This window comes from Haematobia irritans, chromosome 4, assembly GCF_050003625.1.
Source record: "Haematobia irritans isolate KBUSLIRL chromosome 4, ASM5000362v1, whole genome shotgun sequence".
In the NCBI taxonomy this organism is placed as follows: domain Eukaryota; kingdom Metazoa; phylum Arthropoda; class Insecta; order Diptera; family Muscidae; genus Haematobia; species Haematobia irritans.
Window position 1 is genome coordinate 194,097,241 of NC_134400.1, and position 25,079 is coordinate 194,122,319.

A 25,079-nucleotide genomic window follows, 5' to 3' on the forward strand; every position below is an offset into this window, starting at 1 on the left:
TTTGTTTAATATATACCCCGTATGGGCTAACTTACAATTTAGAAGACAGTGCTAAAAAATTTACGATACCTTGCCATCGGCAAGTGTTATCGCAACCCAAGTAATTCGATTGTGGATGACAGCCTTTAGTAGAAGTTCCTACGCAATCCATGGTGGAGGGTACATAAGATTCGGCCTGGCCGAACTTACGGCCGTATATACTTGTTTTTTTACTAACATTGTGTTTCATCCCAGGGCGTTAGACGATTTAAATTTTAATTCTAGAGTTTTTGTAAAAGTGGAAAAAATTGTCTCCATTAAAAGTATATACATCTGGAAATGCAAACCTTTATAAATATGCATACCTAACATAAATATTCATAGTCTTTCAGAAATCTGGAAAATTTCTGTTTACGTTAGTATCATCACACCACCTGTATACTGTCTTATCACCTCCTTTTATAAAATAAAATACACGTTTCACAATTTCAAAATGAGTTTTTCTTTTTGAAACATTTACATTGATTGCCTTTAAACAAACGACCCTCGTATTCTTGTATTTTATCCAGTATACAATCGTAGAGACACTCCTTTATATACAAGCCCACAGATAAATCCAAATGACTGTATTTGTATTTGAATTCATGCCATCTAGCCCTTCTGCCGATTATCTTATATGTGCGTGCTAGATCTGGAATGTTTGACATAAAATCACTATCACTGAAATACATTTCTATGGGAGTTTCGGGATGAACATTTGCCAGATTATAGGATGGTGGCAAAGGTCTACCATATTTCCGTATATTGCCCTCATGACCAAAGTCATACGCTTGTAGTTTACCGGCTAAAGACATTTGGGCAAAATGATTAATTTGCCGAATAGATGCTGGTGAAGGATGTGTCCGCGTTAATTCGGGTAGGGAAGTCTAAGAGAAAAGAGAGAGAGTGAGAGCAAGAGAAAAAGAGATATTAAAGACAATAAATCGGCTATATAAAGACAATAAATCGGCTAAAGAAGTCTACAAGAAAAGAGAGAGTGAGAGAGATACATATTTCTAGGGGATTATTATACAATGGGCTCCAACAAGAGGTGTAATTTTGAAACACTTGATGTTACGGTAGCTTTCAATCTGAAGCTTGGTTCTTAATGACTATGACGTCACCAGTATCTCTTTCGTAGTTTATTTTCTACCGTAGACCATTGGTATATATTTTCGATGGTAGAGTGGAGTGTCATTCTTACTTTTTTATTTGCTTTCTCCTTCTCATGTGTTAGCTATGCGCCAGTGTAATTTTCTGTCTGTGATTCCCTGTCGTTTGTCTCCACGCTATTTCTATCATGGACCACGTGGTTGTTGGTAAAGCTTGATCGCTTGTGGATGTTTTTCGTTTCAGTAATTGTGCTATCTCTTCCTCTGTTTTTAGTCATGCGAGCGAGATACAATTCGGGCCTCTATCTCATTTCTCATGTCCGTCCAACGCCACGAGTGATGCATAATTTTTGTCCACTTAGGCATGGATCCATTGTACCCCGGCAAGTCCTTTTAAAACTGGACGTCAAAAGGTACCCAGAATCCGCATAGTACTATAGACCAAATACGTTCTTGACCATGCAATTCCATCATGGATTAAGGGTAATTTTTCTTCACTTCGATCAACATACTTACCATGACCTAGCAGAGTTATGAGTAGGGTCTATTTCTAAATGCCGGCCCTCTGAGGCTGACGACCTGTAACCAAGATTGCCATATCTGGTAGAATTCAACAAAAACGGTAGATTTTTTACGTTTTTCAATATTCCTCTCCATACACGCAGAGAAGGAATATGATCACCTCAAACATGTTTTAAGAGCAAAATGTTATTTTTGTATGGTGACCATGTAACATGTTTGTCACTAAAATGTTATTTTCACGTCAAATATAACCTGCTTGCCGAAATCAGATATATGATTTACGATAAAATAACATGGCTGCAAAAACCATGTTACATGGTCACGACCCAAAAATAACATTTTGCTCTTAAAACATGTTTGAGGTGATCATATTCCTTCTCTGGGCGTATAAGATGTATTGCACACACAAAATTTTTTTTTTCTGGTTCAATCACGAAATTAATTGATCCAATTAATTTTTTAATTGAAATGTCTTCAATCACAGAAATGATAGTATCAATTTAAAAAATTAATTGATCCAATTAAAAAATTAATTGATACTATTAATTTTTGTGATTGATTTTTGTTTCAATTAAAAAATTTGTTGAATCAATTAAATTTTTAATTGAATATTTTTTAAAAATCAATTAAAATTTTAATTGGATTCTATAAAAAAATTTGGCACAACTTTCTATAGAAAAAAATGTTGAGAAAATTTTCAATGGAAATACAATTTTGGCACAACTTTCTATAGAAATAAAATGTTCAGAAAATCTTGTTATAAAAATAAATTAAAAACAAAAATTTGCTAAACAAATAAAATTTTGAAGAAATTTCTTTGAGAACTAAAATTTTGAGAAATGTTTGCTACAGAAATACAATTTTATTTAAGAAAATTTTCCCTAGAAATAAAATTTTGAGAACATTTTTCTATAGAAATAACAAGAGTTTTTAAAAGAAATGAAATTTTTAAAAAGTTTTTCTATAGAAATAAATTTTGAGAGAACTTTTCTATAGAACCAAAATATAAACCAAATTATTTCCTATAGAAATTAAATTTGCAAAAAATGTTCTTTAAAATATTTTCTTTATGAACATAAAATTTTTTGTAAATTTTTTTTTGAAAAAAAAATTGAGAAAATGTTCAATAGAAATAAAATTTTAACAAAATTTTCTATTGAAATACAATTTTGAGAAAATTTTCTATAGACAAAATTGTCTATAGAAATAAAATGCAGACACAATTTTCTATAGAAATAAATTTTGATGAAAATTTCCTATAGAAATAAAATTTTGAAAACATTTTCTATAGGAATAAAGTTTTGACAAAATTTTATGTTTTCTATAGGAAACTTTATCAAAAAAATTCTAACAAAATTTTCTATGGAAATAAAATCGGGAAAATATTTTTGATAGTAATAAAATTTTAAGACATTTTCCTATAAAAATAAAATTAGATAAAATAATTTAAAATAAACAAATATATATGGCCGTAAGATCGGTCAGGCCGAATCTTATGTACCCTCCACCAAGGATTGCGTAGAAACTTCTACGAAAGACTGTCATCCACTATCGAATTAATTGGGTTGTGGTATCTTAAAAACTGCTTAACATCGTTTTCTAAATTGTTAGTTAGTCCATACGTGGTATATATTAGACAAAAAAGATATGTATAGGTAAGTCTACAAAAAATTACGAATCGACATTAACTTTTGCACGGTACGTAGAGAGCCAGAATTGAAATATAGGGGTCGCTTATAAGGGGGCTATATACAATTATGAACTTGATATAGACCAATTTTTGTGTGATTGGGGACCGATTTATCTGAGGGCTATATATAACTATAGACCGATATGGACCTAGTTAGGCATGGTTGCTAACGGCCATATACTAGCTCAATGTACCAAATTTCAACTGACTCGGATGAAATTTGCTCCTCTAAGAGGCTCCAAAACCAAATATCGGGATCGTTTTTTATGGGGGCTATATATGATTATGGACTGATATGAACCACTTTTGGCATTGTTGTTAAATATTATATATTACAACCACGTACCAAATTTCAACCAGATCGGATGAATTTTGCTTCTCCAAAAGGCACCGGAGGTCAAATCTGGGGATCGCTTTATATGGGACCTATATATAATTATGGACTGATATGAACCAATTCCTGCACGGTTATTGGATACCATATACTAACATCACGTACCAAATATCAACCGAATCGGATGAATTTTGCTCTTCCAAGGGGCAGCGGAGGTCAAATCTGGGGATCGGTTTATATGGAGGCTATATATAATTATGGACCGATTTCGACCAATTTTTGCATGGGTGTTTGAGGCCATATATTAACACCATGTACCAAATATCAATTGAATCAGATGAATTTTGGTCGTCCAAGAGGCTCCGGAGGTCTAATCTGGTGATCGGTTTATATGGGAGCTATATATAATTATGGACCGATGTGGACCGATTTTTGCATGGTTGTTAAGGACCATATACTAAGACCATGTACAAAATTTCAGCTGGACCGGATGAAATTTGCTTCTCTTAGAGGGTCTGCAAACCAAATTTGGGGGTCCGTTTATATGGGGGCTATACGTAAAAGTAAACCGATATGGCCCATTTGCAATACCATCCGACCTACATCAATAACAACTACTTGTGCCAAGTTTCAAGTCGATAGCGTGGTTGTTCGGAAGTTAGCGTGATTGCAACAGACGGACGGACGGACGGACATGCTCAGATCGACTCAGAATTTCACCACGTCCCAGAATATATATACTTTATGGGGTCTTAGAGCAATATTTCCATGTGTTACAAATGGAATGACAAAGTTAGTATACCCCCATCCTATGGTGGAGGGTATAAAAATCAGTTAAAAAATATAAAAAACATTAAAAAAAAAACAAAAAAAAAAGAAATGTTGCCTAATGTCATTTATAAACAAAGTTCTGCCATATTAAATGTTGCCAATTTTCTGTGCTCCAGCGAGTACAATGACGGCAAATGCGTTAAGACAATTTTCTAAAGAAATAAAATTTTGAAAAAAATTTTCTATAGAAATAAAATTTTGACAAAAATTTTTATTTTCTATAGAAGTAGAAAATTTAATTTTAGCAAAAACACATTGACAAAATTTTCTATAGAAATAAAATTTTAAGAAAATATTCTACTGAAACAAAATTTTAAGAAAATTTTCTATAGGAATAAAATCTGAAGAATATTTTCTATAGAAATAAAATTTTGAGAAAATTGTTTATGGAAATAAAATTTTGAAAAAAATTTTTTATGGAAATAAAATCTTGACACAATTTTCTATAGAAACAAAATGATGGAAATACAATTTTAAAGAATATTTTCATAAATACAAAATTTGAAGAAAATTTTCTATAGAAATAAAATTTTAAGACAATTTTCTATAGAAATTAAATTTTCAAAAAATTTTCTAGAGAAATAAAATTTTAAAACAATTTTCAAACAAAATTGTTTCTATAGAAGTAGAAAATTTAACTTTATCGAAACAAAATTTCAACAAAATTGTCTATGGAAATAAAATCTTGACATAATTTTTTATAAAAACAACATTTTGATAGAAATCAAATTTTTAGACAATTTTATATAGAAATAAAATTAAAAGAAAAATTTCTATAGAAATAAAATTAAAAGAAATGTTTCTGTAGAAATAAAATTTGAAGCAAATTTTCTATAAAATAAATTTAAAAAAAAAATATATATATAGAAATAAATTATTGATAAAATTTTCTATTTGATATAGAAGTACAAAGCCTATATAAATTAAAATTTTTATTTTCTACAGAAGTAAAAAAATAACTTTAGCAAAAAACAAACTTGACAAAATTTTCAAAAGAAATAAAATTTGAAGAAAATTTTCTATAGGAATAAAATCTGAAGAATATTTTCCATAGAAATAAAATTTTGAAAAAAAATTTTATGCAAATAAAATTTTGACACAATTTTCTATAGAAACAAAATTTTGATGGAAATACAATTTTAAAGAATATTTTCATAAAAATAAAATTTGAAGAAAATTTTCTATATAGAAATAAAAATTTTAAGACAATTTTCTATAGAAATAAAATTTTGAAAAAATTTTCTTTAGAAATAAAATTTTAAGACAAATTTCAAACAAAATTGTTTCTATAGAAGTAGAAAATTTAACTTTATCAAAAAAAAAAATTCGACAAAATTTTCTATGGAAATAAAATTTTGACACAATTTTTTATAAAAACAACATTTTGATAGAAATCAAATTTTAAGACAATTTTCTATAGAAATAAAACCAAAAGAGAATTTTATATAGAAATAAAATTAAAAGAAAAATTTTTATAGAAATAAAATTAGAAGCAAATTTTCTATAAAATAAATTAAAAAAAATATATAAAAATAAATTTTTGACAAAATTTTATATCTGATATAGAAGTACAAAACCTATAGAAATTAAAATTTTTATTTTCTACAGAAGTAGAAAATTTAACTTTAGCAAAATACAAACTTGACAAAATTTTCAATAGAAATAAAATTTGAAGAAAATTTTCTATAGGAATAAAATCTGAAGAATATTTTCTATAGAAATAAAATTTTGAAAAAATTGTTTATGGAAATAAAATTTTGACACAATTTTTTATAAAAACAACATTTTGGTAGAAATCAAATTTTAAGACAATTTTCTATAGAAATAAAACCAAAAGAACATTTTCTATAGAAATAAAATTAAAAGAAAAATTTCTATAGAAATAAAATTTGAAGCAAATTTTCTCTAAAATAAATTTAAAAAAAATATATAGAACTAAATTTTTGACAACATTTTCTATTTGATATAGAAGTACAAAGTCTATAGAAATTAAAATTTCTATTTTCTACAGAAGTAGAAAATTTAACTTTAGCAAAAAACAAACTTGACAAAATTTTCAATAGAAATAAAATTTTAAGAAAATTTTCTATAGGAATAAAATCTGAAGAATATTTTCTATAGAAATAAAATTTTGAAAACAAAAAATTTTATGGAAATAAAAATTTGACACAATTTTCTACAAAATTTTCTATGGAAATAAAATTTTGACACAATTTTTTCTAAAAACAACATTTTGATAGAAATCTAATTTTAAGACCATTTTCTATAGAAATCAAAGTAAAAGAAATTTTCTATAAAAATAAAATTTGAAGCAAATTTTCTATAAAATAAATTAAAAAAAATATATAGAAATAAATTTTTGACAAAATTTTCTATTTGATATAGAAGTACAAAGTCTATAGAAATTAAAATTTCTATTTTCTACAGAAGTAGAAAATTTAACTCTAGCAAAAAAACAAACTTGACAAAATTTTCAATAGAAATAAAATTTTAAGAAAATTTTCTATAGAAATAAAATTTTTGAAAAAATTTTCTATAAAAATAAAATCTTTTTTTGGATTTTGGTGGAATTGTCTATAAAATAAAATTTGGACAAAATGTTCTATAGAAGTAAAATTTTGACAAAATTGAAATAATATTTTGGCACAATTTTCTATAGAAATTAAATTTTGACAATTTTTTTTATAGAAATAAAATTTTTATTGTTGTTTTGATTTCAGCTCAAAAACCATGATTGATTAAACTACAAGGGTAGCTTAACCAACAGAGGAAAAGTATGATTGTCAAATTTATTTGGGCACAGACGGTTTGATGGACAGCTGTTTCGGAATTACCACATCCCTTATCAGTATTCTCTATTTGCAGCAAAACTATCTAAGGACGTTTTCGTTTCGCACAAATATGTTGCCTTGGTGTTACACTACTTTTTCCCTCAATGTATTTTCGCCCGAATGTTACCGTCATTCCAAAGTTATTGTTAATTAGTAATATTGTGAGGAATACAGGACCCAAAAGCAATGAGAATAACCCTCATATTTTGAAATCAATTTCGAGAATGTTGCACCTTTTTTTTCCAATCGAAATCGCCATAAGAAACTAGGAATAAATTCAGGTAATTCTCAAAGATAAAACGGCTAACGGTTATGGAAAATTTCATACATTAGCATAGTCCTGGAAGCCATTGGGCTGATATGATCTTTCATTATTAACGACATATGTTATCTTTCCCCCTTTATTATTCGATCTTTTATCACGAAATATGATATTTTTTCCCTTAGATATCAAAATAACACCTCCTATTGGAAAAGCCCTTAAGATGTTATACTTACACGATTCAAATATGTGGCATCCGAACCAAATATCATGTTAACCCCTAGGATACACAAATCCTGAATTACTGGCCGCGTGCACTGGGTTTGTAAGAATACTCGCAAAAATGAATAAACTTCGTATGTGGGTATAGTTCCCACAATTCTCGATATGGGATTACTTGTGCCCACAAATGGTATACCAATTGTTGGAAAAAATCCACCAACATTACAAACAAATATAGTTGGTCCTATAAAATGGGTACTGCGTAGCTTCTGATTATAGCTGGCATCATTGGCCAAGGCAATCACTAGATTTGTGGTACCTTGAGAGTATGCCACATAATGGAGATTGGGAAATTTCGTTTTTTCTAAAATGTAATCGATTTTGGCAGGAACATCAATGGTACTGATTTCATCCAGGGCATATGCCCAAAATTTCGTTGAAGAACGCTTTATGGTGGTATGATTCATGCCATAGGTATTTCCACGAGTATTACCCAACCACACATCATACTCAGCATCGGCCATCATGAATGGTAAGCTACTTTCCCTACCATTGACAATCCATATATCCGATGAACATGACACGCAATGCATAAAAAGTACTGGAGGTCTTTCTGTCACACTTTCATTTGAGGCTCTCTGGCGGCCATGAGGTATATGGAACATGGTCAATATATAACCATCCTTTGTAGTAATCCAATGTCTTTCACAAGGATATCCAAATTCAATGGCTTTGTCACACTAAAAAATAAATTTGCACAATTAAAAGGGGTTTTTTTTCGGTTGTTTTTTTTTTTCTCTTCCTCAATACCCACAGTGTCATCATCCGCAAGAGCACCACCTTCATATTGAATTAACAGCGCAAAACTAATGATAGAGGCTACTTTCACGAGGAATGGCATGACAAATGATAATATGCAATATTGAATATTGTGATCTTAAATAGCTTAACACAAACTTAATGAGAGACCCTGCCGTCTAAATCGTTCTATTGTATTGTTTTGCAACCTTTAATTGTAATTAATTTAAATAACTACCACAATTGCCGCACGTGAATTGCATAAAGTGTCTGAGATAAGAAAAACGATATAAGTGTGGAAAAATTATAATTATGTCACCAAAGCACAGTGGGCGATTTATCTGGAAAAAGTTAACTACACAGTTTGTCTGAGTTCAGTCAAAATAAATCTCATATAGGCTTCATCATGTATTTGCATTTACCATAAGATTATGCCACCCAAACTTTACGAAGCTAATCTTAATAATGTTAAGGGCAAATTTCTTTTAAAACAAGTAAGTAAAGTCTAAAGTCAGACGGGGCCGACTATATTATACCCTTCACCACTTTGTAGACCACAATTTGTGTTACCATCTTAACTTCTTTATGAAGGTTTATATTACATATACAAATAGTTATATCTTAACCGATTTGGAGACAATTTTTTTTACTTCCACAAAATCTCAAGAATTAAAGTTTAAATCGGCTAATGCCCTGGGATGAAGCACAATGTTACTAAAAAACAAGTATATACAGAAGTAAGTTCGGTCGGGCCGAATCTTAAACACCCACCACCATGAATCAAATATTAGGGTTTCCTTTGAAATTTCAGAGGGTTTGAGGACAGATCAAGCAGAGCAGTTCAACCAGTACACTTCACGAAGATAAATTTAAAGATTTTACCTATGAAGACTATATCAGATTCTGGATTTATAAGAACCATTTTTGTTTGAGTTTTAGAGGAATCATTAACATCTCTTGCAAGTGTGCAAGAACATTATAAAATAACCTCTTGATTTGAAATCTTAGATCTGTAGATTTACACCCGAGAAATAAAATCTGGAAATTTTACATTGAGTTTCAAGCAATTTTCATGATCAGTTCGCCTTCTATACTCTCAAGAAGAGAAATCGGTCCATATGGAGGCATTACCAAATGGACCGATAAACTTAATCCAATACACGTTTTTGTGAGCCTTAAATACCAGAAAGTTTACAATTTCAGGCAAATCGGATAAAAACTACGGTTTCTAGAAACATAAGGAGTTAAATCGGGAAATTGTTTCTTATGGGGGCTATACTAAAATATGGACTGATACTCACCGTTTTCGGCACACCTCTTTATGGCCCGAAAATACCTCTACATTTCCAATTTCATGCAAATAGGATAAAAACTACGGTTTCTATAAGTCCAAGAAGTAAAATCGGGAGATCGGTCTATATGGGGGCTATACCAAAACATGGACCGATACTCACTATTTTTGTCACACCTCTTTACGGTCCTAAAATACGTATAAATTTCCAATTTCAGGCAAATTTTATGTAAATTACGGATTCTATAAATCAAGATGTAAAATCGGGAGATCGGTCTATATGGGGGCTATACCAAAACATGGAACGATACGGACCATTTTCGGCACACCTTTTGATGGTCCTCAAGTACCTCTAGATTTTTAATTTCAGGCAAATTGGAAAAAAACTACGGTTTCTATAAGCCCAAGACCTCAAATCGGGAGGTCGGTTTATATGGGGACAATACCAAAACATGGACCGATGCTCACCATTTTTGGCACACCTCTTTACGGTTCTCAAGTACCTCTCGATATCCAATTTCAGGTAAATTGGATAAAAACTGCGCTTTCTATAAGCCCAAAAAGTAAAATGGGGAGATCGGTCTAAATGGAGGCTATACCAAAATATGGACCGATACTCACAATTTTTGGCACACCCCTTTATGGTCCTAAAATACCTCTAGATTTCCAATTTCAGGCAAATTGAATAAAACCTACGATTTGTATAAGCCCAAGTAGTAAAATCGGGAGATCGGTCTATATGGGGGCTATACCAAAACATGGACCGGTACTCACCATTTTTGGCACACCTCTTTATAGTCCTAAAATACCTCTAGATTTCCAATTTCAGGCAAATTGGATAAAAACTACGATTTCTATAAGCCCAAGACCCCAAATCGGGAGGTCGGTTTATATGAAGACTATATCAAAACCTTGACCGATATAGCCCATCTTCGAACTTGACCTGCCTGCAGACAAAAGACGAGTTTGTGTAAAATTTCAGGACGATTGCTTCATTATTGAAGACTGTAGCGTGATTACAACAGACAGACAGACAGCCAGATAGACGGACATGGTCATACCGTCTTAGAATTTCTCCCTGGGTATAAATATGGAAAATATTTAAATCTGAACCAATTTTGAGGCAACTTCGCAAAACTGTATTTATGATTTATCGGACGATAGATGTGTATTAGAGCAATAGGAAAATTTGAGTCATTTTGATAAGTTCTCGACTTAGCAGTGGAGATTTGATTAGGAAAATATGGGTATTTCGGCCAGTTTTACCTAAATCGGGGGGAAAAAAATACAATATATATATATATATATATATATATATATATATATATATATATATATATATATATATATATATATATATATATATATATATATATATATATATATATATATATATATATATATATATATATATATATATATATATATATATATATATATATATATATATATATATATATATATATATATATATATATATATATAGAACTGGACTTGAAATTTTGCACAGGGCGTAGAATTAAGGTTCTGGATATGCGTGCTAATTTTGGTTGAAATCGGTTCAGATTTTGATATAGCTCCCACATATATCTTTCGCCCGATTTTCCGACATATGACCACAGAAACATTTTATTTCTATAGAAAATGTTCGAACAATTTTATTTCTATACAAAAATTTGTCAAAATTTTATTTCTATAGAAAATTGTCGGAAAAATTTATTTCTCTAGAAAATGTTGTCAAAATTTTATTTCTACAGAAAATTTTCGCACAATATTATTTCTATAGAAAATTTTCGAAAATTTTTATTTCTATAGAAATTTTTGTCAAACTTTTATTTCTATACACAATTTTGGCGAAATTTTACCAATCTACCAAACAATAAAAATCTACCACTTTCGCTAGAATTCTACCAACTGCGGCAATTGTGACCTCTTGATTAACTAAAACCATTTCAAAATTTCAAAAGGAATTTTTATTTTTGAAACATTTACATTGATTGCCTGTGAACACGCGACCCTCGTATTCTTGCATTTTATCCAATATACAATCGTAAAGGCATTTCTTTATATATAAGCCCACAGATAAATCCAAATGACTGTATTTGTATTTGAATTCATGCCATCTAGCCCTTCTGCCGATTATCTTATACAAAAGTGCAAGATCTGGAATGGTTGACATAGTATCACTATCACTGAAATACATCTCTATGGGAGTTTCGGGATGAACATTTGCCAGATTATAAGATGGTGGCAAAGGTTTACCATACTTTCGTATATTACCCGTTAGACCAAAATCATAGGCCCTGAACTTACAGGTCAATGCCATTTGAGCGAAATGATTGGCTTGGCGAATAGATGCAACTGCAGGATGTGTTCGCAATAATTCTGGCAGAGAAGTCTAAGAGAAAAGAGAGAGAGGGAGAATAAATTAGTTATATACCATATTTAATCCTCTAATGCCCCAATTTTTTGGCCAGCTGATTAAGTATTTAATGTTAACGAAGCAAAAGCAAGAAAACTAAACAAGAAACTTTTTACTACGGTAAAATTCGGTATATACTGCAAAGCCTCTTGAACATATATATATATATATATATATATATATATATATATATATATATATATATATAGAACTGGACTTGAAATTTTGCACAGGGCGTAGAATTAAGGTTCTGGATATGCGTGCTAATTTTGGTTGAAATCGGTTCAGATTTTGATATAGCTCCCACATATATCTTTCGCCCGATTTTCCGACATATGACCACAGAAACATTTTATTTCTATAGAAAATGTTCGAACAATTTTATTTCTATACAAAAATTTGTCAAAATTTTATTTCTATAGAAAATTGTCGGAAAAATTTATTTCTCTAGAAAATGTTGTCAAAACTTTATTTCTACAGAAAATTTTCGCACAATATTATTTCTATAGAAAATTTTCGAAAATTTTTATTTCTATAGAAATTTTTGTCAAACTTTTATTTCTATACACAATTTTGGCGAAATTTTACCAATCTACCAAACAATAAAAATCTACCACTTTCGCTAGAATTCTACCAACTGCGGCAATTGTGACCTCTTGATTAACTAAAACCATTTCAAAATTTCAAAAGGAATTTTTATTTTTGAAACATTTACATTGATTGCCTGTGAACACGCGACCCTCGTATTCTTGCATTTTATCCAATATACAATCGTAAAGGCATTTCTTTATATATAAGCCCACAGATAAATCCAAATGACTGTATTTGTATTTGAATTCATGCCATCTAGCCCTTCTGCCGATTATCTTATACAAAAGTGCAAGATCTGGAATGGTTGACATAGTATCACTATCACTGAAATACATCTCTATGGGAGTTTCGGGATGAACATTTGCCAGATTATAAGATGGTGGCAAAGGTTTACCATACTTTCGTATATTACCCGTTAGACCAAAATCATAGGCCCTGAACTTACAGGTCAATGCCATTTGAGCGAAATGATTGGCTTGGCGAATAGATGCAACTGCAGGATGTGTTCGCAATAATTCTGGCAGAGAAGTCTAAGAGAAAAGAGAGAGAGGGAGAATAAATTAGTTATATACCATATTTAATCCTCTAATGCCCCAATTTTTTGGCCAGCTGATTAAGTATTTAATGTTAACGAAGCAAAAGCAAGAAAACTAAACAAGAAACTTTTTACTACGGTAAAATTCGGTATATACTGCAAAGCCTCTTGAACAGTTTCAACTAAGTTTTCTTTTTATTTTACCCATTTTTGTTGTCTTAAGGTGTATTTTACTAAAAACTTCCTTATTTAATGAAGCCGGCCTAAAGGCGTGATTGGGCATTAGAGGGTTAATGATTTTTTAATTATACCAACCATATAAAGGGTTTTCGCAATAGAGGTCGTAAAACACCCGCCCACCAAAAAACCAATTAAAACGTTCTTTTACAATCCGGAAGTGATTGGGTCAGAAGCAATAAGTTTTACATGGGCTTGCCATAGGGCGTAAGTAACCTTTTTAAACATCCGCTACATTCATACCACATTAGTTCTATATTTTCATTTAAATTTTATTAAAAAAACATGTATATACGGCCGTAAGTTCGGCCAGGCCGAATCTTATGTACCCTCCACCATGGATTGCATAGAAACTTGTACTAAAGACTGTCATCCTCAATCGAATTACTTGGGTTGCGGTAACACTTGCCGATGGCAAGGTATCTTAAATATTCTTAACACTATCTTCTCAATTGTAAGTTAGTCCATACGTAGTATATATTAAACAAACAACAAAAAAACCGATTGAATACACAGAAAAAACTTCACGAAAATTTTTCCAATTAAAATCTTAATTGAGTTTTAAAAAATATTCAATTAAAAATGTAATTGAATCAAAACATTTTGTAATTGAAACAAAATTCAATCACACAAATTAATAGTATCAATTAATTTTTTAATTGGATCAATTAATTTTTTAATTGATACTATCATTTCTGTGATTGAAGACATTTCAATTAAAAAATTAATTGGATCAATTAATTTCGTGATTGAATCAAAAAAATATTTTTTTGTGTGTACGTATATAATTCAGTTTGACAAAATTTTCTGTAGAAATAAAATTTTGGTAGATTACTTTTGGCGATATGGACCAAACTTTGTGTGATTGGCGATCGGCTATATATAACTATAGACCGATATGGACCAATTTTTGCATGGCTGTTAGCAGCCATATACTAGTGCAATGTACCAAATTTCAACCGAATGGGATGAATTTTGCTCCCCCAAGAGGCTGCGGAGATCAAATCTGGGGATCGGTTTATATGGGGGCTATATATAATTATAGACCGATATGGGCCAATTTTTGCATGGTTGTTGGAGACCATAAACTAACGCCACGCATCAAATTTCAATCAGATCGGATGAAATTTGCTCCTCCAAGAGGCTGCGGAGATCAAATCTGGGGATCGGTTTATATGGGGGCTATATATAATTATGGACCGATAATGACCAATTTTTGCACGATTGTTAGAAACCACATACTAACACCACGCACCAAATTTCAATCGGGTCGGATGAATTTTGCTCCTCCAAGAGGCTGCGGAGATCAAATCAGGGGATCGATTTATATGAGGGCTATATATAATTATAGACCGATATGGGCCAATCTTTGCATGGTTGCTGGAGACCATATACTAACACCACGTACCAAATTTCAGCCGGATCGGATGAAATTTGCTTCTCTTAGAGGATCCGCAAGCCAAATCTGGGGATCGGTTTATATGGGGGCTATATATAATTATGGGCCGATATGAACCAATTTTTGCATGTTTGTTAGAGACCATATACCAACACCATGTCCCAAATTTCAGCCTGATCGGATGAAATATGCTTCTCTTAGAACAAACATGCAAAAATTGGTCCACATCGGTCCATAATTATATATAGTCCCCATATAAACCGATCACCAGATTTGACCTCCGGAGCCTCTTGGAAGACCCAAATTCATCTGATTCAGTTGAAATTTGGTACGTGGTGTTAATATATGGCCTCAAACTCCCATGGAAAAATTGGTCGAAATCGGTCCATAATTATATATAGGCCCCATATAAGCCGATCCCTAGATTTGACCTCCAGAGCCCCTTGGAAGAGCAAAATTCCTCCCATTCGGTTGAAATTCGGTACGTGATATTAGTATATGGTCTCCACCAACCATGCAAAGATTGGCCCATATCGGTCTATAATTATATATAGCCCCCATATAAATCGATCCCCAGATTTAATCTCCGCAGCCTCTTGGAGGCTCGATCCCGATATTTGGTTTTGGAGCCTCTTGGAGGAGCAAATTTCATCCGAGCCAGATGAAATTTGGTACATTGCGCTAGTATATGGCCGTTAACAACCATGCCTAACTAGGTCCATATCGGTCTATAGTTATATATAGCCCTCAGATAAATCGGTCCCCAATCACACAAAAATTGGTCCATATCAAGTTCATAATTGTATATAGCCCCCTTATAAGCGACCCCTATATTTCAATTCTGGCTCCCTACGTACCGTGCAAAAGTCCATATCGATTCGTAATTATTTGTAGACTTAACTATACATAACTTTTTTGTCTAATATATACCACGTATGGACTAACTTACAATTTAGAAAACGATGTTAAGAAGTTTTAAGATACCACAACAAAAGTATTTTGATTGTGGATGACAGTCTTTCGTAGAAGTTTTTACGCAATCCATGGTGGAGGGTACATAAGATTCGGCCTGGCCGAACTTACGGCCGTATATACTTCTTTGTTTTTTTTTTTTTCAATTAAAAAAATTTTTTGAACCAATTACATTTTTAATTGAATATGCTTTACAATTTAAAATTAAAATATTAATTGGAAATTTTGCTTGCGCTACCAAATTCAGGCTTTGGCACAGTGCTATACGCCAAAGGTACTTCTCGACTCATGGTTAGTATACTGACAAATTTCAAGTGAAAATCATTAAGATCGACATTTACTGTTCGTGTGTTAGTAGGAAGATTTTCCGAATCTTTTTTTAATTTTTGCTTGCTACTGACATTAGCAATTTTGATGTCATAGGACGTTTTTTTTTTTGTCTTACCGTAATTTAATTGTTATAGAAATATTAACTAATGAAGCCCATTTCAATTCCATGGTGCACGTCAACAACTACAATTATCTCATCTCTGGAAATTACAGGAGCTATTGTTGAAAACCCTCTCGTCATTCTCAATACAGAATGGTTTATTAAGTTGGGTCGGCTGGACCTTGCATTATCGAAATGAAGTTCCATCAACTACTACGGTGATTAGATAGAATTGCGAAATGAATAACGATTTCTTGAGGACAAAGTTGAATGAACAAAGCTAAGTGCCACACCAGCAATGTAACCATTACTTTTTTTGAAGGAAAAATCTTCGCACTGTTTTATCTCTCGAAAATATCATCACAATTGGCCACAGAAATCTTATGTTTACCCATTTTCCAGCATCCTCCTTTCGGGTTGTATGAAAGATGAGATCTATATCAAAAGTCTGGTATAGATTTTATAACTCAAAGATGAAGGATATTTGATTATGGAAAATTTCATGAAAAGTATATGATACGGTTGGTGCCATAATTATATATAGCCCCCATATAAATCGATCCCCAGATTTGAACTCCGGAGCCTCTTAGAGGAGCAAAATTCATCCGATCCGGTTGACATTTGGTACGTGATGTTAGTATATGGTATCCAACAACCATGCAGGAATTAGTTCATATCAGTCCATAATTATATATAGCCCCCATATAAACCGATCCCGAGATTTGGTTTTGGAGCCTCTTGGAAGAGCAAATATCATCCGAGTCTGTTGAAATTTGGTACATTGTGCTAGTATATGGCCGTTAACAACCATTCCTAACTAGGTCCATATCGGTCTATAGTTATATATAAAGGGTGATACGGTCAAAATTTGGTCGTGTAAATCGGTGAAATCGTTTATTTAAAAAATCAAATTAAATTTCTTTTTCAAGTTCAATTAGTATAAAATTCAGGGAAAATATTCAGTTAGGCTTTTGCTTTTCCAAATCCGAATTGCCGGGCCTTACGCTTGACACCTGCCATCAGATTTTGTACAGCCACCTTGTCCACCTTCTTCGCCGCAGAAAGCCAGTTTGCCATGAACTGCTGTTCGTCCTTAGCAGTTTTTTTGGTCTTATTTAGGTTCCGCTTGACAATAGCCCAGTATTTCTCAATTGGGCGGAGCTCTGGCGTGTTGGGAGGGTTCTTGTCCTTGGGAACCACCTGCACGTTGTTGGCGGCGTACCACTCCATGGCCTTTTTACCGTAATGGCAAGATGCCAAATCCGGCCAAAACAGTACGGAACAACCGTGTTTCTTCAGGAAAGGCAGCAGACGTTTACTCAAACACTGTTTCACGTAAATTTCTTGGTTGACAGTCCCGGAAGCTATGAAAATGCTGCTTTTCAAGCCACAGATACAGATGGCTTGCCAAACCAAATATTTCTTTGACAGTTTTATGTGCTTGAAAATATCTGCTACCTTTCCCCTTCCTTTTGCCGTATAAAACGCCTGTCCCGGAAGCTGCTTGTTGTTGGCTTTGACGTAGGTTTCGTCGTCCATTACCACGCAGTCAAACTTCGTCAGCATCGTCGTGTACAGCCTCCGGGATCGAGCTTTGGCTGTCGTATTTTGTTTATCATCGCGATTTGGAGTCACTACCTTCTTGTAAGTCGATATTCCGGCTCGTTTATTGGCTCGATGCACGGTTGTAGACGATACACCCAGCTTATTTGCGGCATCTCGGAGAGAGAGGTTAGGGTTTCGCTTGAAACTATCGGCAACTCTCTTTGCCGTCTCAGCGGCTTCCGGTTTTCGATTTCCCCCCGATCCAGACTTCCTGGCTGACGACAAACGTTCCCCAAACACTTTAATTACATTTGTAACGGTTGATTTGGCAACTTTTAGCGATTTTGCCAGCTTTGCGTGCGAGTAGCTCGGATTTTCGCGATGCGGGAGCAAAATTTTGATACGCTGTTCTTCTTGCTTGGACGGCATTTTGACAACTGAAGAGTGAATCCCAAAATCTACACACACACGCCTTCAAAATGAGGGGTGTTCATGTTTTTTAAATGCAAAATTGAAAGAAATACATCAAGTTTATATTGACCAAATTTTGACCGTATCACCCTTTAGCCCTCAGATAAATCGGTCCCCAATCACACAAAAATTGGTCCATATCAAGTTCATCCCATATACGCGACCCTCATATTTCAATTCTGGCTTTCTACGTACCGTGTATCGATTCGTAATTATTTGTAGACTTACGTATGCATACCTTTTTTATACCCACCACCATATAATAGTGACGGGGGTATAATAAGTTTGTCATTCCGTTTGTAACACATCGAAATATCGATATCCGACTATATAAAGTATATATATTCTTGATCAGGGAGAAATTCTAAGACGATATAATGATGTCCGTCTGTCTGTCTGTCTGTTGTAATCACGCTACAGTCTTCAATAATGAAGCAGGCAGGTCAAGTTCGAATATGGGCTATATCGGTCCAGGATTTGATATAGTCCCTATATAAACCGACCTGCCGATTTGGGGTCTTGGGCTTACAGAAATCGAAGTTTTTATGCAATTTGCCTGAAATTTGAAATCTAGGGATATTTTATGACCATAAAGAGGTGTGCAAAAAATGGTGAGCATCGGTCCATATTTTGGTATAGCCCCCATATAGACCGATCTCCCGATTTTACTTCTTGGGCTTATAGAATCCGAAGTTTTTATTCAATTTACCTGAAATCGGAAATCTAGAGGTATTGTAGGACCACAAATACGTGTGCCAAAAATTGTGAGTATAGGTCCATATTTTGGTATAGCCCCCATATAGACCGATCTCCCGATTTGTGGTCTTGGGCTTATAGAAACCGCAGTTTTTATTCAATTTACCTGAAATTGGAAATATAGAGGTATTGTAGGACCACATATACGTGTGCCAAAAATTGTGAGTATCGGTCCATGTTTTGGTATGGTCCCCATATAAAACGACCTCCCGATTTGGGGTCTTGGGCTTATAGAAACCGTAGTTTTTATCCAATTTGTCTGAAATTGGAAATCTAGAGGTATTTTAGGACCATAAAGAGGTGTGCAAAAAATGGTGAGTATGGGTCCATATTTTGGTATAGCCCCCATATAGACCGATCTCCCAATTTTACTTCTTGGGCTTCTAGAATCCGAAGTTTTTATCCTACTTGCCTGAAATTGGAAATCTAGAGGTATTTTCGGGTCATAAAGAGGTGTGCCGAAAACGGTGAGTATCGGTCCATATTTTAGTATAGTCCCTAAAAGAACGATCTCCCGATTTAACTCCTTGGGTTTCTAGAAACCGTAGTTTTTATCAGATTTGCCTGAAATTGTAAATATTCTGGTATTTTAGGCTCACGTGTATCGGATTAAGTTTTGTATCGGTCCATTTGGTAATGCCTCCATATAGACCGACTTCACTTCTTGAGGGTGTAGAAGGCCCACTGATCATGAAAATTGCGTGAAACTCAATGTAAAATATCCAGATTTTACTTCTACAGATTTAAGATTTCAAATCAAGATGTTATTTTATAATGTTCTTGCACACTTGCAAGAGATGTTAATGATTCCTCTAAAACTCAAACAAAAATGGTTCTTATAAATCCAGAATCTGATATAGTCCTCATAGGTGAAATCTTTAAATTTATCTTCGCGAAGTGTCCTCAAGCCCTCCTGAAATTTCAAAGGAAACCCTAATATTTGGTTCATGGTGGTGGGTATTTGAGATTCGGCCCGGCCGAATTTACTGCTGTATATACTTGTTTTGTGTCTAATATAGACCACGTATGAACTAAATCATAATTTAGAAAACGATGTTAACAAGTTTTAAGATACCACAACCCAAGTAATTCGATTGTGTATGACAGTCTTTCGTAGAAGTTTCTACGCAATCCATGGTGGAGGGTACATAAGATTCGGCCTGGCCGAACTTACGGCCGTATATACATGTCTAGATATCAAAATTACACCTCCTCTTGGAAAACCCTTAAATTGCCATACTTACACGATTCAAATAGGTAGCATCCGAACCAAATATAATATTAATTACTTGGACACACAACTCCTGAATCACTGGCCGCATACACTGGGTTCTGAAGAGTACTCGCAAAAAAGAAAAAACTTCATATGTGGGTAAAGTTCCCAAAATTCTCGATATGGGATTACTTGTGCCCACAAATGGTGCACCAATTGCTGGAAAAAATCCCGCCACATGACAAACAAATACAGCTGGTCCTATTAAATGGGTGCTGCGTAGCTTTTGATTATAGCTGGGATCTTTGGACAAAGCCATCATTAAATTTGTGGTACCTTGAGAGTAGGCTATATAATGGAGTGATGAAAATTTCGTTTTCTCTAAAATGTAATCGATTTTGGCAGGAACATCAATGGTACTGATTTCATCCAGGGCATATGCCCAAAATTTCGTTGAAGAACGCTTTATGGTGGTATGATTCATGCCATAGGTATTTCCACGAGTATTACCCAACCACACATCATAATCAGCATCGGCCAACATGAATGGTAAGCTATTTTCCCAACCATTGACAATCCATATATCCGATGAACATCCCACGCAATGCATAAAAAGTACTGGAGGCCTTTCTGACACACTTTCATTTGAGACTCCCTGGCGACCGTAAGGCACATGGAACATAGTCAATATATAACCATCCTTTGTAGTAATCCAATGTCTTTCACAAGGATATCCATATTCAATGGCTTTGTCACACTAAAATAACATAAAAGGTTAGAGTTTTCTTAATTCGTTGTTTTTTTTCTCTTCCTCAATACCCACAGTATCATCATCCGCTAGAACACCACCTTCATATTGAATTAACACCACAAAACTGATGATAGAGACTACTTTCTGGAAGAATGCCATGGCAAATGATAATATGCACTATTGAATATTATGATCTTAAATAGTTTAACACAAACTTATATCATTCTACCTTATTGGTTTAGATCATTCTACCTTATTGATTTGAAGCTTTAAATGTAATAAATAAAAAACAACAATGTTACACATGTCACACGTGAAAATAAAAAAACAGTGAGTAAGCAAAAATTATAATTGTGTCATCTAGGTACAGAGAGCGATTGGTCTGGCGACAGTCTGAATTCAGATAGGACTTAGATTGGCATATAATGAATGAAAAAATTGTAAATTTTAGTTCTATAGAATATTTTGTCGAAATTTTATTTCAATAGAAAATTTTGTCGAAATTTTATTTCAATAGAAAATTTTATTTCTATAGAAAATTTTCTCAAAATTTTATTTCTATAGAAAATTTTGTCAAATTTTTATTTTTATAGAAAATTTTATCGAAATTTTATTTCAATAGAAAATTTTGTCAAAATTTTATTTCTATGGAAATTTTTGTCAAAATTTTATTTCTATAGAAAATTTTATCAAAATTTTATTTCTATAGAAAATTTTATCAAAATATTATTTCTATTGAAAATTTTATCAAAATATTATTTCTATAGAAAATTTTGTCAAAATTTTATTTCTATAAAAAATTTTGTCAAGCTTTTATTTCTATAGAAAATGTTGTCAAAATGTTATTCCTATGGAAAATTTTGTCCACATTTTATTTCCATAGAAAATTTTGTCAAAATTTTATTTCTATGGCAAATTTTGTCAAAATTTTATTTCTCTAGAAAATTTTATCTAAATTTTATTTCTATAGAAAATTTTGTCAAAGTTTTATTTCTATAGAAAATACTGCCAAAATTTTATTTCTATAGAAAATTTTCTCAAAATTTTATTTCTATAGAAAATTTTGTCAAAATTTCATTTCTACAGAAAATTTTGTCAAAATTTTATCAAAATTTTATTTCTATAGAAAATTTTATCAAAATATTATTTTTATTGAAAATTTTATCAAAATATTATTTCTATAGAAAATTTTGTCAAAATTTTGTTTCTATAGAAAATTTTGTCAAGCTTTTATTTCTCTAGAAAATTTTGTCTAAATTTTATTTCCATAGAAAGTTTTGTCAAAGTTTCATTTCTATAAAAAATTTTGTTAAAATGTTATTTCTATAGAAAATTTTGTCAAAATTTTATTTCTATTGAAAATTTTGTTAAATTTTTTTTTTATTTTTTATTTCAATAGAAAATTTGATCAAAATTTTATTTCTATCGAAAATTTTAGCAAATATTTTTTCTATTGAAAATTTTATCAAAATTTTATCAAAATGTTATTTCAATAGAAAATTTTGTCAAAATTTTATTTCACAGTCTGAATTCAGATAGGACGTAGATTTCCATATAATGATTGAAAAAATTGTAAATTTTAGTTCTATAAAAATTTTATTTCTATAGAAAATTTTATTTTTTTTAGAAAATTTTCTTAAAATTTTGTCAAAATTGTACTTCTATAGAAAATGTTGTCAAAATTTTATTTCTATAGAAAATTTTGTCAAGTTTTTATTTCTCTAGAAAATTTTGTCTAAATTTTATTTCTATAGAAAATTTTGTCAAAGTTTTATTTCTATAGAAAATCCTGTCATAATTTTATTTCTATAGAAAATTTTGTATAAAATTTTATTTCTATAGAAAATTTTGTATAAAATGTTATTTCTATTGAAAATTTGGTCAAATTTTTATTTCTATAGAATGTTTTCTCAAAATTTTATTGCTATAGAAAATTTTGTCAAAATTTTATTTCTATAGAAAATTTTATGAAGATTTTATTTCTATGGAAAATTTTATCAAAATATTATTTTTATTGAAAATTTTATCAAATTTATTTAATTTAAATTTTATCAAATTTATTTAATTCTATAGAAATTTTTGACAAAATTTTATTTCTATAGAAAATTTTGTTAATCTTTTATTTCTATAGAAAAGTTTGTCAAATTTTTATTCCTATAGAAAAATTTGTCAAAGTTTTAGTTCTATAGAAAATTTGGTCTAAATTTTATTCCTACAGAAAATTTTGTCAAAGTTTTATTTCTATAGAAAATTTCCTCAAAATTTTGTTTCTATAGAAAATTTCCTCAAATTTTATTTCTATAGAAAATTTCCTCAAAATGTTATTACTACAGAAAATTTTGTAAAAATTTTATTTCTATAGAAAATTTTGTCTAAATTTTATTTCTATAGAAAATTTTGTCAAAGTTTTATTTCTATAGAAAATCCTGTCAAAATTTTATTTCTATAGAAAATTTTGTATAAAATGTTATTTCTATTGAAAATTTTGTCAAATTTTTATTTCTATAGAATGTTTTCTCATAATTTTATTTCTATAGAAAATTTCCTCCAAATTTTATTTCTATAGAAAATGTTGTCAAAATTTTATATAGAAAATTTCCTCAAAATTTTATTTCTATAGAAAATTTCCTCAAAATGTTATTACTACAGAAAATTTTGTAAAAATTTTATTTCTACAGAAAATTTTGTCAAAATTTTATTTCTATAGAAAATTTTGTCAAAGTTTTATTTCTATAGAAAATCCCGTCAAAATTCTATTTCTATAGAAAATTTTGTATAAAATTTTATTTCTATAGAAAATTTTGTATAAAATGTTATTTCTATTGAAAATTTGGTCAAATTTTTATTTCTATAGAATGTTTTCTCAAAATTTTATTTCTATAGAAAATTTTGTCAAAATTTTATTTCTATAGAAAATTTTATCAAGATTTTATTTCTATGGAAAATTTTATCAAAATATCATTTTTATTGAAAATTTTATCAAAATATTAATTCTATAGAAATTTTTGACAAAATTTTATTTCTATAGAAAATTTTGTATAAAATGTTATTTCTATTGAAAATTTTGTCAAATTTTTATTTCTATAGAATGTTTTCTCAAAATTTTATTTCTATAGAAAATTTCCTCCAAATTTTATTTCTATAGAAAATGTTGTCAAAATTTTATATAGAAAATTTCCTCAAAATTTTGTTTCTATAGAAAATTTCCTCAAATTTTATTTCTATAGAAAATTTCCTCAAAATGTTATTACTACAGAAAATTTTGTCTAAATTTTATTTCTATAGAAAATTTTGTCAAAGTTTTATTTCTATAGAAAATCCTGTCAAAATTTTATTTCTATAGAAAATTTTGTATAAAATGTTATTTCTATTGAAAATTTTGTCAAATTTTTATTTCTATAGAATGTTTTCTCAAAATTTTATTTCTATAGAAAATTTCCTCCAAATTTTATTTCTATAGAAAATGTTGTCAAAATTTTATTTCTATAGAAAATTTTGTCAAGTTTTTATTTCTCTAGAAAATTTTGTCTAAATTTTATTTCTATAGAAAATTTTGTCAAAGTTTTATTTCTATAGAAAATCCTGTCAAAATTTTATTTCTATAGAAAATTTTGTATAAAATTTTATTTCTATAGAAAATTTTGTATAAAATGTTATTTCTATTGAAAATTTGGTCAAATTTTTATTTCTATAGAATATTTTCTCAAAATTTTATTTCTATAGAAAATTTTGTCAAAATTTTATTTCTATAGAAAATTTTATCAAGATTTTATTTCTATGGAAAATTTTATCAAAATATTTTTTTTATTGAAAATTGTATCAAAATATTAATTCTATAGAAATTTT

General features: G+C 30.8%; 1 protein-coding gene across 3 annotated transcripts; it reads right to left on the reverse strand.

Annotated features, from left to right (window-relative positions):
- Nucleotides 1–457: 457 nt before the first annotated feature.
- Nucleotides 458–21,461, reverse strand: LOC142233053 (lipase 3-like). 3 transcript variants are annotated; one of them, XM_075303837.1, is made up of 3 exons: nt 21,306–21,418; nt 7,837–8,562; nt 458–905 (listed from the first exon to the last, which is right to left on the reverse strand). In XM_075303837.1, the coding sequence occupies exons 1-3, from the start codon at nt 21,390–21,392 to the stop codon at nt 468–470; spliced, it is 1,251 nt and encodes a 416-aa protein (XP_075159952.1). In that variant the 5' UTR covers nt 21,393–21,418; the 3' UTR covers nt 458–467. The 3 variants fall into 3 exon arrangements, with proteins under 3 accessions (XP_075159952.1, XP_075159951.1, XP_075159953.1); XM_075303836.1 differs by lacking the exon at nt 21,306–21,418 and adding an exon at nt 8,637–8,794; XM_075303838.1 differs by lacking the exons at nt 458–905; nt 7,837–8,562 and adding exons at nt 13,007–13,454; nt 20,514–21,239 and having other exon boundaries at nt 21,306–21,461.
- Between the last annotated feature and the right edge of the window lie 3,618 nt (nt 21,462–25,079).